Source organism: Pteropus medius, unplaced genomic scaffold (assembly GCF_902729225.1).
Source record: "Pteropus medius unplaced genomic scaffold, Ma_sr-lr_union100, whole genome shotgun sequence".
Classification (NCBI taxonomy): Eukaryota; Metazoa; Chordata; class Mammalia; order Chiroptera; family Pteropodidae; genus Pteropus; species Pteropus medius.
The window spans coordinates 23,128,948-23,147,519 of record NW_024346667.1 but is presented as its reverse complement, the minus strand read 5'-3'; the positions used below and the strand labels follow the sequence as shown (position 1 = coordinate 23,147,519).

At 32.0% G+C, this 18,572-nt stretch overlaps 1 protein-coding gene across 15 annotated transcripts in view; it reads right to left on the bottom strand.

The window, feature by feature from the left end:
* Nucleotides 1-18,572, bottom strand: part of RAPGEF2 (Rap guanine nucleotide exchange factor 2) — a 209,779-nt gene that overhangs the window by 18,270 nt on the left and 172,937 nt on the right. For all 15 annotated transcript variants that reach the window (XM_039876263.1, XM_039876266.1, XM_039876269.1 and 12 more), the window contains 8 exons: nt 13,386-13,522; nt 12,568-12,726; nt 7,665-7,817; nt 7,256-7,420; nt 4,944-5,051; nt 4,651-4,854; nt 4,437-4,545; nt 3,713-3,959 (listed from right to left, as the gene is read on the bottom strand). In XM_039876263.1, coding sequence (XP_039732197.1) covers nt 3,713-3,959; nt 4,437-4,545; nt 4,651-4,854; nt 4,944-5,051; nt 7,256-7,420; nt 7,665-7,817; nt 12,568-12,726; nt 13,386-13,522 — 1,282 coding nt within the window. The remainder of the gene's footprint in view (nt 1-3,712; nt 3,960-4,436; nt 4,546-4,650; nt 4,855-4,943; nt 5,052-7,255; nt 7,421-7,664; nt 7,818-12,567; nt 12,727-13,385; nt 13,523-18,572) is intronic.

Here is an 18,572-nt window from a genome sequence, read left to right as displayed (position 1 = left end):
ACGTTATAACATCCATATATAATAGACACAGGCCACAAACAAACCCTATTTCATAAACCTTGCAGTTAATGTAAAAACATCATGAATATATTTGGTTGCAAATTGCAAAAGCAGTTATTGCTTAAGTGATTCCAACTCAACTTATTTTGTTGTTCTTGAGTATACAGTATGTTTCTCTGAAACCTATGTCTTTTTAACAGGGCAAATCATAACGAATATTAGTAGTTTCTCGGTACAGAAATACATTCAAGAAAAGATAAGCTCTAGTTAACTAATGGAAATAGATTTAAGAAAAAGCACATTAAAAACAACGAATTTACTGAAACATCTAATATTCTGTTGGTATTTTTAAATAGCAACCTGTTCTTGTGGTTTGAGTTGACTCAAGGTTTTGAAGTTGTTATGTATATAAACATTTTTGTTGAACTCCACACACAAAAATAACACATTTAGTTGCACTCAACTGATGACTTCTGCATCAGAATGATAAATTGTTTTATAATCTGATCTTTAAGAACTGAAGAAATTGAGTAAAATGAACAGAGGGAAAAAAATCCAAACTCCTACTTTCATTCTCTGATGTTTCAGAGAAATAAATGAGAACATTATGGAGTCAAATGTAAATAAACCCTGACACAGACATTATTTCTTAATTATACAGAGCATAAAAAGCAGTGGTGCATGGTGACATTTCTTAGTACCAAAGAAGAGAACATGGAAATCCAATGATTCACTTTTACTTTTAATTCTCTACTCAAAATTTCTAGTTAAACATTTAAGATTCCAGAGAAATTCTGCTTATTATGGATAGCTACAAACTAATTTCCATTTCTAAAAAGCCTGTTACTGTGGATAACTCTTAAAACATACTTTAATAATATATAAAAATTATTTTTAGATTTGAAGATTCAACTGTTTCCAAACTGAAACATCAAAATAAAACAATATGCATGCACAAACACAAACAAACTAGATCATAAGCAAATGGTTAGAGTTCTGTCGAGTTTCTATAAATACCTTGAAACAAGAGGGAAAAAAATCATACTCAGATTGAAATGTAAACCAATGTCTCATAAATAAAATTATGGCATTTGCATAAATTAGGTTTTCAGACATTAGAGCTAGATCATACCAACTTTTTAATGGCTATGTTAAAAAGAGATTAGGCAGTATTCTTTTTATTTGGGGGGAAAATATAAATTATAGGGGTAAATAAGCAAGGATAAGAGCTTTCTTTTAAAGTCAAAACAAAAATTAAAGATGAGTTTAGTGTAAATGCTTCCAAATTTAAAGTAAGTCCACGACAAAATAAAATTTCCATTTAAGCACATACAGGCACTGCATATAAAAACAAAGTATTAAGGTTCTGTGAAACATTAAAACCTTTACATTATTAGTAGAATTTTACTTTTTAAACATATAAGCCAGTCTTTACTGCCAAAAATATCAGATGTAGTACATGACATGAGACAACTACTATGGGCTCAGGCAAAACATATAGCTGACTGAGCTACTGTTGGTACAAATGGCTATAAATACTAGTATACTCCAAGCATGTCCAAAAAGAGCTGCTTTCTTAAGAAATGTTTCTCTACAGCATTTTAACACCTAACATGATCGAACTCTCTCCCCCTGTTTATATCTCTGTTATTCACAGACATGAAGATACTCTTGAATTAAAACTACTTTATATTCAAGATTTAATTCAGAAAAGTTTGTGTCTGAGCACATCCTCTTATTTGACCTCTCCAACTCTCTCCTCTCACTGTTACTGAAATTGTTTTTTGGCCTTTGTTAACTTTATAGTCTGTTGACTTATTCCCTCTTTTTTCTGGGTTCATCAGGCTCTCTCTACTTATCTGACAACCAGATCTGAATTCTACAATCCTCTTGCCTCACCCTTTCCTTTACCCTCTATTCGCATGACTCCATCATGCCTATCCTTGCCAATTTGCCATCATTCAGCATCTTACCTTCTGTAATACTGATAATGATTGAGAGAAAAACAAAACAAAACAATATTCCAGAAGACTTCTTTGACTGACTAGCTTAGTGACTTTGTCAAAAAAATCTTCATAAACACATGCTGACTTCCACGAGAAGTTTTAGTAACTAGTATAAGTCAAGTTTATCATACCAATATAACTGACCCTAGAATTTACTGAGCCCTCTTTAAAATATATTTATCATTTAAATTGTATTACATATATGAATTATTTCAATTTTCATAAAATACAAGATGTTTCCTCAGTGTTTTAAAATCAACACATCTAATCATTATCCTTCTTTCTTTTCCCTTCTCTAGCATTTGAATATCTTTGTAAATACAAACAGAACAAAATTATACATAGTATTCTCATGCTGTGTTCCTTGCCAACATCCTGTACTGTGGATGGATTACACTGCAGTTCTTACATGTCGCATTTCTATTAATACTTGCCAGGGTCATGCTGACTTTTGTTTGATTTTTTTTTTAAGGTTCATATTTAACTCATGATCAAATATAGCCCTAAAATCTTTTTGTTATTGTGTTGCTACTAATTCTACATTTAAGTAATTTTTAAAATCTATTTTAAAATAAGGTATTTTTTTTATCAAGAAGGGTCACTTTAAAATCAATTCTTGTTTTTTGTAATACCAGCAGACCTAATTCATGGTCCCTTAGAAACTTACTCAATATAAACATATTCTCAAGTCTATAAATAAAATCATCATTGCTTATCCTTAGGACTCTGCTGTTGAAGTCTTTTTTAGCTGATACAAAACCATCAATCATTATAGTTCAATGGAGACAACACAAGTTTGACACTCGACCCACCAATAATATTCTAGACCATATCTCTCTAATTTGTGGATGAAAATTTGATCTGAAATGGAATTAAAAAAAAGAAATGCTTGACATGGTCTTGCATGTCTATATCTACTGCTCCTCTATAATGCATTAACTTATCAAAGAAAGAAAATAACTGATAGGTTTTCGAGTTATCTTTTATACCACTGAAGTACGAGGAATACAATAATTGAATATGGTGCACCCATGCTATTTAACACTTAAAAAATTTTTGGCTGATGGCAACTGAGTTTTACAAAACATCTCAAGACTCAGAAGAAGCTAAAATGAAGAAATAACCAAGCAAACAAGCAAAGTTAAAAGTGTGACACCTACAACTTTGTCTAGTTTGAGCTCCTGGCATGAATACATAGCCAAGAAGTGATCAAAAATACATTCTGACTGTAGAGCCCACTGGGAGGAAGAAAAGAAGTTCTATGCTTGGTTAGTGACATCATGGCAACGGTTAAAGAACTGAAAACAGAATGACAAAGATGAAAAGCAGCAACAGAAAGAAGCAATGATTTGGTTGGCAAAGAGCAGATGCTGATGGTAAAGAAGATACCCAGAAACAGTAGCAGAAACAACTTCAAATCATGGAAAAGACAGGAACAAACACACATTATTTTTTAAAAGTCCAAATGAGAAAAAAAATAGTTCAAATGAGAAAGCACTAATATTATTTATGAAGATTGGAACGGCAAGTAAGTGGCAAAAGCAGGATTAAAACAAACTTGATTGTGTAATATTGCTTCTGAGACTGCTCAGCTGTAAAAGATGAAAACATTTTTAGACTCATTTGCAAACATTAATTACATCATTACCTTTGCATATCATTATAACACATAAGATAATGCACAGAAAACTTATAGAGACACTTACTTATATGGTTTCTGTGGCAAGATACTAATTCGAGTCTTGTCAAGGATCTTTTTTAGCTTGTTCCTTCCTCCAACAGTGTTGGCTTTACTTTTCTTATTTACTTTTTCAAGTCCTATCACTTGTTCTACATCTACAGCAAGATCTGGAATGGAGTAGCGACTGGCCTTTTTGATGTCTCCAATTTTAGGAAGATGAGGGGCACCATTTCTTTTCTCTTCTGACAATCTTGTTAGAAGTTCTTTAAATACTAAAATGTAAATAAACACCACAGAATACCCATTATAAGAAATGCGAACAATTCAAAGGCAATTGCAGATACCGAAAATAGATGAGAAGTATAGACTTCAGCTATCAAAACTAATTCTGTAGAAAAACACTACTCCAATGAATGAATGACACTAAGAATCTGCTTTATAATGTTGCTCTATTATTTCCACTCAGAATAAGTTAAAATAGAGTAGGATATTCTTTAAATGTACAGGTATTAAAAATAAGTATGAATAAAAACGTTGATAAAATAAAAATTTTATGGTCCTCACTTCAGTAACTTCTGATGTGGATCTAATTACATATTTATATAATTAAATCTATATCTATATACTTTACTATAAATATTTTCATTTTTATGATGTTTGAAATTACTTATAAAAATGATTTTTCACAAATTAAGACCTAAATATTAAAAAAAAAAAGGAGAAAAATGAAAGTATGTGAAAGGACTTACCGAATAAATTGGTTTTCACAGTGATAGATAAATGTGTGTTATTTCTAAGAATTTCCATGGCTTTTGACAGCTGAATATTTTCAAAGTTTTGACCATTTACTTCTAATATCTAAAAATAAAGTTACAAAATTACTTCCAGTCTCGCAACTGAATGAAGAAAAAAAAAAAAGACACCAATATTCTCCCTTAAAGTCTGTACTTAGAAATATCATACCTGGTCCCCTCGTTTCAGGCCTGCTTCAGTTGCTTTGCTACCTGAATCGACACTATCCACGAAGATTCCAAATCCCTTCTCTGAGCCTCCGAGTAGTATAAAAGGCAAAGGGGCTTCTCGGGAGGGTTTCGTTAATGTCATCAACCTTCTTTTTGCTTTAGCTGCACACGCGATATTTAACAGCCTTAGGTGTCCACCCATTTTCTGTAAGTTCAGAAAGAGTGGTTTCAAAGAGAGGCTGAATAAAATGAACTTAAAGGTGATGGTTTTTTAAAAAAAATCACAACTATTACCTCTCTTTCCAGATTATTTTCAAATTCTTCTAGAAATCGAGTCATAGCAGGATCTCCTTCAAAGTCATTGAAGTGATTATTCACCCACAGTAATACTACCCGTGTAACCTGAAAAATCAATTATTTTCAATAGGTTTTCTAAAAATTTAATGCTAAAAATTTGTTATTAAAATAATTTCAAAAAAGATATCTAACACTTTACCTAATAACAATGAACAAGAAAATAAACTAAAAACAATGAAAACCCTCAGTATGAATCTTATTTATAAGAAAATGACCTTCTGAAAATACATATTTATACTTTGAATATAGAGATTACATTGCTCTGCCAAGAAGGGTTTTGAGTCTGTGAATGATGGTAATCAACTTACATCTCACTTACTCTCAAATTATATTTAAAACAGGTCGCAATAAAAACAAAGCTATATTAAAACCAAAACAAATAAATATAAGGCAAAACAGGGTAGAAATTTAAAAATTAAGGTAGAGGGCAGAATAGAAAAAAGGAATGAATAGTATTATCCTAGGAAGATCTATAAAGGAACAAGCTGTGAAAGGAAGGGGTTGGCTGAGAGTTATATGTTATTTGTCAACATTAAGATTTAGAAGGCTTTTAACACCTACAATTCGTCAGGAAAAATAAATAGCCTTTTTTTTTAAAACCTACACATGTGTTTTCACAGAGCCCTACACCTTTATACAACCAATTCACACACTCATAGTGATGGAGTATTTGTTTTGTACCCAGCAAGAACTCTGTGACGTTCATTAAATTATAAGTTCTATGAGGACAACTTTATCTGTTATGTTCTAAGGGCATCCTTAATACTTATAACAATGCTAGGCATAAAGTAAATTCTCAGCAAAATTTTACTAAATAAAGTAAGTATAACTGTAACTTTAAAATTTTATATAAGTTTAATTTTCTAAATTTTTTAAATTTCTCATTTCTAATTATTTTTAAATTTTTTATTATTAGTTTCAAGTATATAGTACATTGGTTAGACATTTATATAGATTATAAAACGATCTCCCTAATTGCTCTAAATTTTGAATAACAAGATAAAAAGAAATTTTCTGTTGAGTTGTTTGTGACTGTAATTTGTTACAGTAATAACCTGACTAATCACTCAAGAGTCAAACCTTTATAATTATATTTTTTGTCATTTATTCTCACTACTGCCCAATTTTTCAAATTTAGGGAACCCAGAAGATGATCTCCTTCAAAACTATATCTAACACCTGACCTCTTCGTAAAATTAAAATTTTGCAGGAGAAGCCACCTTAAAAAGTCTACTAGCCACATTACACATTAAAGAAACAAGACTCATAAATCATAAATCGAAAACCACCAACCACCTCTAACAGCAAGCAACCTATAAGATGCATTAAGTGCTGGCTCTGAGCCAGACATAGCATAAAGAACTTTACTTCTATTACTTGTCTTCTCAACAACCCCAAAGGATGTTGATTATTCATTTTACAAGTAAATAAATGAATGTCAGGAGGGTCGGAGGACATGTAAGGTAAACAGCAGAGGCAATGCTCAAACCAAGTTTTTGAGGCTTAAAGGCTCAACTGAGATCTAGGCTCGTGACGTTCAGAATACAAAATGGAAAGCATTGTCCAAAGGATTGCTCTAAGGCCACAGAACTAGTTAGTGGCAGGACCCGCACTAAAGCTTGGGGCTTTTCACCGTTAGTCTCTTGTTCCGGATTTTCCTCCCGCACCTCTCCCAAGTCTCTCATGTAAATCAGACTGCATATGGAAAGGAGAAATGAGTGCAGGCTGTGATTAACTCTCAAACCTCATAAGATTATGTAGTTCATCATCCAACCTAGCCTTGACAGAGTTCTTAAGAGCTGCTAAGGAGGGTCTATTTAGAATTATATTACTGGGGCCTACCAACTAGCAATGGTTGCAATAAAATGCTACTCTGGTGCCAATGAAAAAAGTGCAACTTTTATCTAGTGTACACTGATGATCTACTGAACTAGAGAATGCAGATTTCTATGGAATCCAGATGTTTGGGGGTTGTGTTTTAATGCATTCCCAATAGAACTAAAGTTTAAACATTTGCTGGCCAATTTATTAGCCTTTGTATTAAAAAAAAAAAAGACATTTCTAGGACGGAACCTAGAAACCTTAACAAGAACTAACATTTGTATCACTTTTGCTTAAAAAGTACATTCTCTTATTCTATTAAAATAATTTGAACATAATTGACATGACAAAAATATATAGATATATATCTTTAAGTCTATATCTGAATATTTCATATTTAAAAGTCAAACTAGAATACATTTTCCAACCTTATCCCTGAGGCTCGGGTCATTAAACCACTCCAACAACTTTTTGCCCACTTCCATTGGGCTAGAAAGAAAAGTCCTATAGGTCAACAAGAAGTCTTCTATGAACGTTGGATCCACTACCGAATGTTCTTCCACCAAATGCATTGTTAATCTTTCTGAGGTACCCTGTAACAAATAAAAGGTTTAATAACTACTCTGCATAAGGAGCACCTATATGGTATGTTGATTTCAAGATTTTCAACATAAGATGAACTGGGTAGTAATATATATAATAATTTAAAAAACTGCTTCACCAGGAAATATAAAGATTTTTTACAGCTGGTAACTTTTATGCATTAAAAAGGGGGTCAGGGAATCTTAAGTTGTCATAATTGATGCTACAAAAAAAATTCGGGCATGTTTGTCTTACCTTGATGACAATGTGCCCCTTTCTTGTTCCAGTTCGATCAAGTTCTCGATGTTCTTTCACCATGACAATTTCTCCTTCTTCCTCCACTTTTTGCATGTTCTTTTCTACTTGGTTGAGAATACGGCAATAATCTTGCTGGGCTATGCAGACAAACTAAAATAAAATATAAGTCACGTGTTAATGATAAAGTGCTTGCAAGAGACCTAGCAGTACTAATAATTCAGTGCTTTAATTATTCAACACTGACATTTTTCTATGTCTTTCCCATACTTTCTAATGAGTGCAGTAATGAACTTACTTAATCAGCCTTCTCTACTTTTTAACGTACTTCTTCCTTGGTCAAGAAAATTTCATTTTTTAGAATATTTATATGTACTTTATATTAAAAATCCTAACAATTTTAAAAATCAGATAATAAAATCTGGAGAGTCCTTTTTCATACCTCTTCTTTGACAACTGGAAAACGTTATAGGAGAGGACTGGAATCTTAGGAGGACAGATATAAAAACATAATTACCATTTAGTGGGTTTTAAAAGTTTGAAAAATTTTAAAAGAAAGGTTTTAAACTAAAGATGGTTTTAATAAAAGGCATTGAAATTCCATTATAAATTTGCTAATTATATTGATAAGAAATTATTTCAGAAAGTCTTTTCAAAAAGGTTCCCAAAATAAGCCACATACTTGTTAAGCCCAAATCATTATTCTTTATAACGGGTATTAGGGGTAATCCTTGTTCTTAAAGAAAACGTTAACAGTATATGCAGATTAAGCCATTATTCCTCCAAATATAAAAATTTCAGGGCTTAGGGCAAACCACTTAATTATATTTCTTAGTAGTTTTAAAGAAAGTTAAGAATGAATTATAGAAATCACTTATTAACAAATTAACCAAAGACTGGTGAGAAGAGTAGATTTTTTAAGTAAATAAAAACTATTGCTGTCTCTGAATTTTGAATGATTTATTTTTATTTAAAAAATCATTTGAGAATAAAAAACAAGCCTGAACAATTTTTCCCCCTCCTTTAATGTGAAAATATGAAAAAAGAGGATGGTTAAATTATAGGATAGCATGTATAAGAAACTATAAATTGGCCATCCCAAATCATATCTCCATAGGACGTTTACAGCTGTGGCTTAATGTTCATGATATTAGGTTAATTTTTGTAAAAAATGCAAAACCAAATATTGTAATATGTATAATGATGACACCATCATCATCATCATCATATTGCAGTAGCCTTACAGAACTTTCTCAATTTATCTTCTAAATCATCCCATAGGGAAGACATTATTATTATCCCCATTGTACAGATGAAGACACAGTTGTAGCAATGGCATGCAAATTTGCCCAATGTCTCATAATTATATGGTTGCTAATTTAAAAAAAATTGTGCATACATATCAAAACCTTGGAAGGAGATATAATAAAATGTTAATTATTATTTTGCAGCAATGCAAATTATACGTGACTTATTTTTTTATAGACTTTTCTATATTTTCCATACTTTGCGCATAATCAACAAAGTTTTTTTACAGAAGTAGCTGGAGCAGTTCAAACTTTAGAAATAGCATATTTTAATATCATTTCTTCCACTGAGTCGGCTGATATCTTTTAATATTTCTATTAAGAGTTTAGAATCAAAAGTTAAAATTCAAAAGACATAGGCTTTTAAGTAATTATACATAAATTAATTTTTTTAAATTCCTTAAAAATAAATCCATTTCTATAACACTGACCACAGGTATATTTATATATGTTTTGAACTATGGGGTCCTTAGTCTCTCGTCTCAAAAATATTTTTATTTATTTCTTTTTACAGGGCAGCAAATTTGTTCTTCATATTTCCAAATAATGTTAGGTGTTCATCAGTATACTAAATTTAGAGAACATAATTCTTTTATTTTCTCATTCATCTCCTAAAAATATATATATATCCCTAATTTAAAATGAGTAAGTAAAGAAAATAATTTTTGAAGAGAAATGTACCAAAATATCTTCTTGACTAAGGATTTAAGGAAATTAGAATAAGTTTGGTTTGGAATTCTTGATGTCTAGGCAGACAATTTGGGCATTTCTTCTGTAGCAAACTGAAATAAAAACCAAATTTCTACTATGGCCATACAGATCTGATTTCTAAAAGAAATAAATTTTAGATGAAAACATTTATCTGTAGTTTTATTAGATTTATTTTTGCTTTAAGAGGTTTGTAGATTTAGTGAGAAATTCATAAGTAAAATATAATTTTAACTGGTATAATGAAGTCAGTTGACAATTTGCGAATTTTATCTATCTATCTATCTATCTATCTATCTATCTATAATCTATATATTTGTTTTGGTGAAGTTTTATATTTTCAGATAGCTGTTAACACATGAAAGTACTGTAAGATCTTGGCTTCCTGATATAAAATAAATATCCAAACCAGATTCCACTTATAAAAGGCAATGACAGCTTATATCACAGGATTATTTTCTTTTTGTACACATGACATCACAATTTATATTTAGTAAAAAATTATCAGTGATAAAAGGCTAAATAAAATAAACTTGGATCATAATACAGAATAGTCAACTTTCAATTTATCCATGCAACTGCTTTCTCCTCTAAAACTACTTCATGAATTCAAAGTGTCATTAGCTCCCATGGCCTCAGAAAAAGGTGAGTCTAACAGATTTACCTTAAGAGGTTAGTTCTATTTAAACTGGTACTTTGTGGTCTGTAAGGCAAGTTCATACCTAATAGTTCACACATTGAAGGGTAGAGGGCAGGGCTATGAGGTGTCAGTGGCAGGCCTAAGACATAGGCAGGGGAGAAGGAAAAAGGAAAGAGAGGAGAAGGAGAAAGAAATGGAGGGACAGGAAGAGGGGAAAAGAAAACAAGGCGTATATGTGGAACGGAAAACCATTACCAGTCGTCTGGTACCTTAGGATGTCTATACCTAGCCCTGCTTGCATCCTTCAAAAGGGGAACGAGAATAGACATCGAAAGGAGAGAACTGGAAGAAAAGCACACAGAGAAGGGACCAAGCACCAAATACAACCATGAATTTATCATGAGATCCAGAAATATCATGGGGAACAGAAATAAATGCTAAATTTAATCCACTCACTATTATGTCCTTAGGTTTAACAGAAGCTCAATTAGGTATCATATTACCCAATATTTATTTCCAGTACCTAATGGATTGTAAAAAAAATGAGGGCCAGTCCTAAGCAAAGTTGCTTCTTGGTAAGGAGAACGCGACACCATTTTTATTCATGCCATTCAATATCTGTTGATTGCCTACAATGTGCTCAGTAGGACGACTGCAACTTAGGGAGGCCATTTTACAGATGAATAATATTATGATTCTCATTGTTTCCTTTACTTTCCCTAATAATGATCTGACTTTTATACTTTCTGACTGATACGCAACATTTTAACAGAAATACATGAACGTACCATCCCAAACAAACATTTACATTAAATGGTCTAACTTCATCCTTCATCCTTGCTGTACTATTGAGGGAATGAACGTCAGGCCTGACAGATGGGTTGGTGAAAGCACAGGAGTGATTTTTTTAAACCCCTGATTGAACATGTTCCTTTTACAGTGACCTGGCATGGAGTTGAGAGGAAGAAAGAGACTTTCTTCAGCAGATAACTCACCTTTGACCTTCTTTGGATATCTGGGAACATCATACATATCAGGAGCTACAGGAGTCTAGGAGTCTTCATCAGAGTTTTTTAATCACAGTTTTCTTTTGGAGCCTATCTTGGTGACTACACACTCAGGGTTTCCTACCAATTCCTCATCTGGTAAATAGATTAGACTTTCTTCCCTAACATCTACCTTCTCTTCCTTTTCCAGATCCCAGATAAGCATTTAATGTTACCTGGTACATTTGACTCTCTACACTGTGGAGTCTACAGTGTTCACTGAAAGATTTGTCAACATTATTTTTATTTTCTTGTAAGATAATTTTATTTACAGCCATGGCCATTTTTCTTTTTAGTAAGTAAAAATACTTAAAATTAATATTTAAATGAATATCACTTAATACTCATCAGACACTATAAAAATTCAATGATGTTCTTTCAGAATAAAGTATATTTAGATGTATTTCAGACTTCAGAATAATAAATACAATGAGCACTTAACATTAATTAGTCTAAGTCACATTTTCTCATTTATTTATATTAGAATATTTTATCTTTCAAAAGATAATTTTTAAGAAGACAAGATAAATATTATAAACACCTGATAACAAAAGCATCTTAAATTTACTTCCAACTAATATAGAGGTTACCAGTCATAGTAATCTAATTAAATTTTACATTTTGTCTCAATCCTTTTCCTAGTCTTTTATTAAAAGCTTTTAAATATTAAATATTAATATAATATCAACAATGACATTTTTCTTTTGCTATCGAGTATTTTTTTAATCAGCAATTATTTTTTTACTAGCAAGTTTTCCTACTGATTTATACTAAGATTAATTTTCATGACTTCTAAAAATCAATTTATCATCTTATATATATTGAAATACATTGCATAACTATCACATCATCTTTATTAATCTACTTATAATTTCTTTTCATAATGGGAGCTTTATTTCCCTATCTTTTGAAGAAGAGATTACCAATTATTGATGGAAATTTAAAATATATTTATATAACATTTTTTCTAAACAGAACATATTTATAGAACACTTAGTTCTGTGGAATTCAAGTAACTTTAAGAGAGATTTATTTTTAATTTCCTGGGTGTGATAACACTAAAACGCTAAAAGTAATAGTTCTTTAAAATCTTACTTATAAATCTAAAAGATGACTTATTCATATAAACAGAAAAATCTTACAACCGCATAGATCCTTTCTTTATTAAACATAAAATATACATTTTTAATAACATTTTATACCTGGCAGTCATCCACCTTGGTTCTCATTACTCCTTTCATGTATTCTTTGTCCATGGTGGGAGAGACACCGAAACTATTTCCCATACACAATATTTCTGCTTTTCCATCTGGATAAGTCACTTCAACAGAACCATTCAGAATCACTGACCAGGAGTCCAGCTAATTCAAAAAAATGAAGATAGAGCAGAAAATAACATCATTATCATGCAGCTGAAAATGCTAGAACGGTCCCTACAAATGATTTAACAGATCTTTCACTTTAATTATGAAAACAAACAAGCAAAAAAAACTCCAGTAAAGTTAACTGTTTATCAAACTGACAGATCAAGGAATAAAGCACAGCCATATATCTATGTATTTTCATATGCCTAGCCTAGGGTACACATTATTCATTTGTTTGATTTGACTCTGGATATTCTTCTCTAAAATGACATAATGGAAAAAATTTCTTCTGTTCCCCAAAACACATGTAAATAAGATGAAATGATCACCACTGCCTCAATAAGAATATCATTTTGTTCTGACAAAAGGCATTATTATATTATGAACATTTAAGTTATAAAATCTGAAAAGTTTAATACATAAAAATATCTCTATTAGTATCATTTGAAATATTGTTAAATATCAGAAGATAAAATAAGGGATTAGGAATACTTTGACATAATAATGAGCACAGCATAATTCTTCAATTATTCAAACATTGTTGTTTGTTTTTTTTTTAAGGGGAAAAAAGAAAAAAAAATCTGTTTTTTTGTTCATTTGCTATACTGACAGAACTTCAAATAGAAACTTTTTAAGTGGCAGAAGTATTTACTAACCTCTTCGCCATCATTTAACACTATGGTCCCAGCTCTTTCCACTACTGCAAATACCATCACAGCACAGAGTTCTCTTCTCACGGACATTGTCATATTGGCAAAAGCAGGCAACTGGTGCATAAATTCCAAGAGTTGTTCTGAAAAGTAAAGATATTCAATGTAAAAATTATACCTTTTTAAAACTAAGCAATCAAAAAGAATGCTCAAGGGTTCTTTCTTTTGAAATGCCCTACAATTCTACTCACTGAAAAATACATTACTTTAAGTATCTTCATGGCACAAGTTGAATTTCTTTCAGGTCTACAAAGAATTCTGTTATTGTGGAAATGGTGATTTTTTTCTTGTGATTCAGGAGCAAGAGTATACACTGTGATTCAAATTCTAATGGGACTGAATAAACTAATAAACTTGAAATGGAAGAATTTCCATTAAAAATGAGCTATGATCTTATCAAAGTTTATTAAAGGGTGAAATGATGAACTGAAATGAAACAGAGCTCTGGGAATTCTCCAAAAAGCCAGTAGTTCCATTCCAGTGCCTTTTGGGCAAGTGGATGCCCAAAACAGCAGAAATAATACCTTCGATCTAAAGATATTCCAAGATTTAGCTACTAAGGGGTATTTTCTATGGATCAGACAAATCTATAAAAATTAGTCAATTAAAAAATGTGCACTATATGGTAGATGCAAATGAAAACTAATCTGTTATTTCTCATCATCCAACAGATTAGCAAAAAAGAAAGAAAAATTTGATCACTCTTTTCATTGGTAATGCTGTGGAGAAAAACATACTTCAGTGTAATTCCAGCTGTTGACAAAATGGATGACTGTATAATCTCTTCCAGTCCTGTGGTCTCCGTGTGTAATTTTCTCTACTATTAGGTGGCTTTATTAATCACTTACTAAGTTCTTTCCGTACTCTTCACCATGGCTCTATGAGGTGCATGTTTTCTTTTTCATTTCACGGGGAGGAAACGAGGCTCAAAGTCATATAATTAGGAGGTGGCAGTGACATGATTTAGGACTGCCTGCCTCCAAAGCCAATGCTGGACATTACAGGAAGTGATAAAGAGCACAGGGCGTGTGTCAGATATCACTGAATAACTACTAGTTATATTTCTTTGGGAAAGTTGATTAATTTCCTTAAGGCACGTTTTTTTCTCCTTTGTAAAAGAAAAAATATACCTATTTTCATTGGATAGTGGCGAGGATCAAATGCAATAAAGATGATAAAGTCCTTAGCACAGAGTAAATACTTAATAAATGAGGACTGCTAAAATTATTATCATAGTTATATCATTCAAACGTTTGGCTAAGTAAAAATTCCACTATTTTTCTTCTTGTCTCCACTTAATGAAATGCTCCCTGTGCACATTCCTTCTATTAGGATTTACGACAAATTTTATGTTATTGGATATAGTTTGTTAATTATAAAAAACAATGTAGAATAGAAAGATATATTCTATATATGAGGGTATACTACATATACATATAAATGTATATTACATTTCCGGAAGGTCAGACTGGGTGATTTTCTCTGGTCCAGCTGGGTAATGTCTGTTCTGATTAGACCCTACGTCATCCCTCCTGTACAAGACTTTTTGAAGAGTGACTTCAATCAGGAGCATAACAATGATAGGTGGTACCCAGGGACTCTGTCCAAAAAGACAGTGTTCTTCACCCTGACCCAGACTGATGTGTCAGGAAATCAACTTACTGTTGCAACCAGCATTTAAAAAAAAAACGAAGACAGTATCAAAGCACGTCACTTACAGAAAGAATGAGAAGGTGTATTTGTGAGAGGCTGTAAAACATATTTATTACTGGGGAAAGCAACAGAGCAATTTTGAAACCATAGCAAGAGACGACCCATATCTACTACATTGGGGAGGTAGGAATTATTGTTTTACAAATGCACTGACCTTTTGATTTAACATAAAGGCAAATGAACAAGTAGTGGTCCTCTGACCAGCATATCACAGATAGTTCTGCTATGTCCAGACTGTTTTCTTTAGCTGTCATCCTCCACCTCTCACCACAAGGTATTAAAATATTACCTATAGACCACACATTTTACTCTTTTTCATCCCCTAGTTATATCCAAATTCCTTGAGGCCAAGCAAAGATTCATGGTCTTAAGAAAAATATGATGCTGGAAATTGTCAAAGATGTTTTAAATTTAAGATAATATGTTTAGACAGTAAGAAAAGGCAAATTACCACCACGCGGATGAAGAATTTGAAGTATATGAAGTATAAAATATATTCACTAATACTTCTATAATGATGGCATTTAAGAGTTTTAAGTCTCAAAGATTCATTTGTGATATCACTGGTTTTGTGATAACTTCTCTCCTACTACTTATTACACTGGAGGTTTAGAGTAATTAAAAAAAATAAAGAATTGCTATTGACAATATATATATTTTTAATAATAAATATAAAATGGAAGCATTTGGCTATGGGGGCTCAACATTAACTCTGATAATGCCACAGGGATCTTACAGAATTAAAGGGATTAGGGCAGCCAAGGACTCAGAGCTCGAAATGGGAGACAAGGTAATTCTTATTCTTAGGGCATACGGGAAGAAAAAGCCATGGGAGAAACAGACCTATTTTCTTCTATATTGCTTGGAAGAATCTATTAGAATAATATATTAATGTGGCCTATCTTGTTGGGAAAGGAATATTTCTATTTATGAAAAATAGCCGTTTTTAAAAACTTTTTTTCTAAAAAATATGACACACACACACAGAAAATCAAATAACCAACTTACTGACACCAAAAACTGAAGTCAATTCAGAAAATTAGCTTATCTTATTTGCTTTGGTTTAATTTTATAAATAAGTAATATTATGTTTTTAAAAAATTAATCTGAGAGTTTTTTTGGTGGTACATGAAATGCAGGTGGAGGGAGAATTCTTTGAAAGGGATCAAAGTAGTACTCTAATATGTCAAGGCAACAAAACCAAAAAAAAAAAATATTCATTACCATTCAGTAATTGGCTACCTACAAAGTTATGAGTGGAGAGTAAAAATGAATAAAGTACTTTTCATCAAAGTAAAGAAACAAAGGTACAGCCCAGATCTATGGGAACCCAAAGAGAAATTTGTTAATTACTACAGTTTTTAAAATATGATCAAATATTAGCAATTTCATTTAATTAAACCTAAACCAAAAATACACACACACATAAACATACACACCATCCCTTCTTTTTTTGTGAGGGGAGAGGAAGGTGGTTAGGAAGAAAGGCATCTAGAGAAAGTCTCAATTATATAGATGTTTGTAGGTCATATGAAAGGTGTCTGTTTTAAATAAACACTGGAGGATGAGGAGTTAGATTTAACAAGAGTAACAGCAAAAGTAATAGCTAAATAGTTCTCACATGTGGCTTTATTTTGAGGAAACAGAATACAAAATCTAAGATCTTCTGTAGACCAAAGGACCCTCATTCGACTTTATCTTCATGATAATGGTTTATTATTTTAAATAAAAGAATATTTGATAAGAGCAAGCATCAGAATCACTGCTGCTTGCAAGTGGGTATTAAAGTAAATGTTTATTTACTATTTATAGAGATTATATCAACAAGCATATTAAAAAATAAAGATAGCTTTGCATTATTTTGTAGGAATCAGCATAGTTCTTGCTTTCCAGAAATTCTAGGAGATAAAACTTCTCTTATATAAAGTGAAAATTTTAAATTTCCAGCAATTATACGTTATACATATTTTAGGAGCTATCATTTTCTTTCATAACTATACTAAAATAAACATGTTCAAAAGAGAAAATAAATTAGCTTACGAAAGGATAACTTCTACGTGAATCTGTTCATAAGCAGTGTTCAATCTCATAAAAAAAAAAACAAAAAACCTATGAGCGAGGATTCTGGATTGAGATGGCAAACTGAACACATTTCCAATTTTATTCTCACTTTAGAACTCCGGTGAAGGTTTTTAAAAAGAAACAGGCAAGGACAAAGAGAATAGGAAAGTGAAATACAATTTTGGACACTGGAAAATCAGATGAATGTATGGTATCAGACACAAGAAAGTGAAACCCTAAAACAGAACCACTAATTTATGTTGCAGAACCCTCAAAAAAAAATTATGAACTACCAACACTTGTGGAATGGGGAGTTGAGATGGTTCGGAAAGAAATGGGCTAAAATAAGGAGGAATAAGGATGGGTATTTGAAAAGCAGTTAAATTCCTTACTCCAGGAGAAATCCAGAGGCTAATTATCCAGAAAGGGTTAATGCAGAACACATTTCTGTACTGGGAACCACAGGCACAGCTGGCTCCTCTTTCTCACTTCATTCATTTCTGAGCCCTTTAAAGGGAAATTACCAGCCCTTCCTTCCTAAAGTAGACTCCTATTCACTCCACTCCCCCACCTCCATCATCCCCTAATCTCCACTTTATTCTTCAGACTGCAGTGGAGCAAGGACCTCATCCGCCTTGTTCCCCGATGAGATGCCAAGACCTAGAAAAGTACTCAGTACATACATAGAAGGTGCTGAATCACATTAGATGAATGAATGAATGGTTCATATCATATATGATATTCACTTATAGTTAACAATTCCTATAAAAGACTTTAATTACAATTCCTATAAATGACTTTAATTACATTTTAATATCTAATCCAAGGTTTCCATTTTCATCCTTAATTTCCTAAATATGCATATAGCTTAAATGATAAAAGTTTTTCTTCATATATGTTTGTCTCCCTTAAAATACATGCAACAATCCACTCATCATTATGCACATACTGTCCTATATCTAGTCCCAATAGAATCAGTTCCTTGAATTTCTCTTCAAATAAATATTGGCCCCAAAAGAGCTGGAGAAATGGGCTCAGGCAGGAGTAGTTACAGATTCTAGACCTGTGGTAGAAAGATAACTCAAACAGAAGTTACTCTTGCTCCCAGTATTCTAAGGAAAAAACCAGAGTACAGTAGGCATACTCAAACATTAAACCATTCTTATACAATCTACACTTGCTCTGATGAGAAAAGTGAGTAAAGGGAACCTCAGGGAAAAGGAACGTGGATATAAAGCCACTTAGATTCTAATTTTAACCTTAGTGTGTTATTCCACCACAGCTTAAATGCTGCCAACTTGACACTCTGCTACCTTCTTCTAGTCAGTCTCATCTTCATATGGAATCAGAGTAGAAACA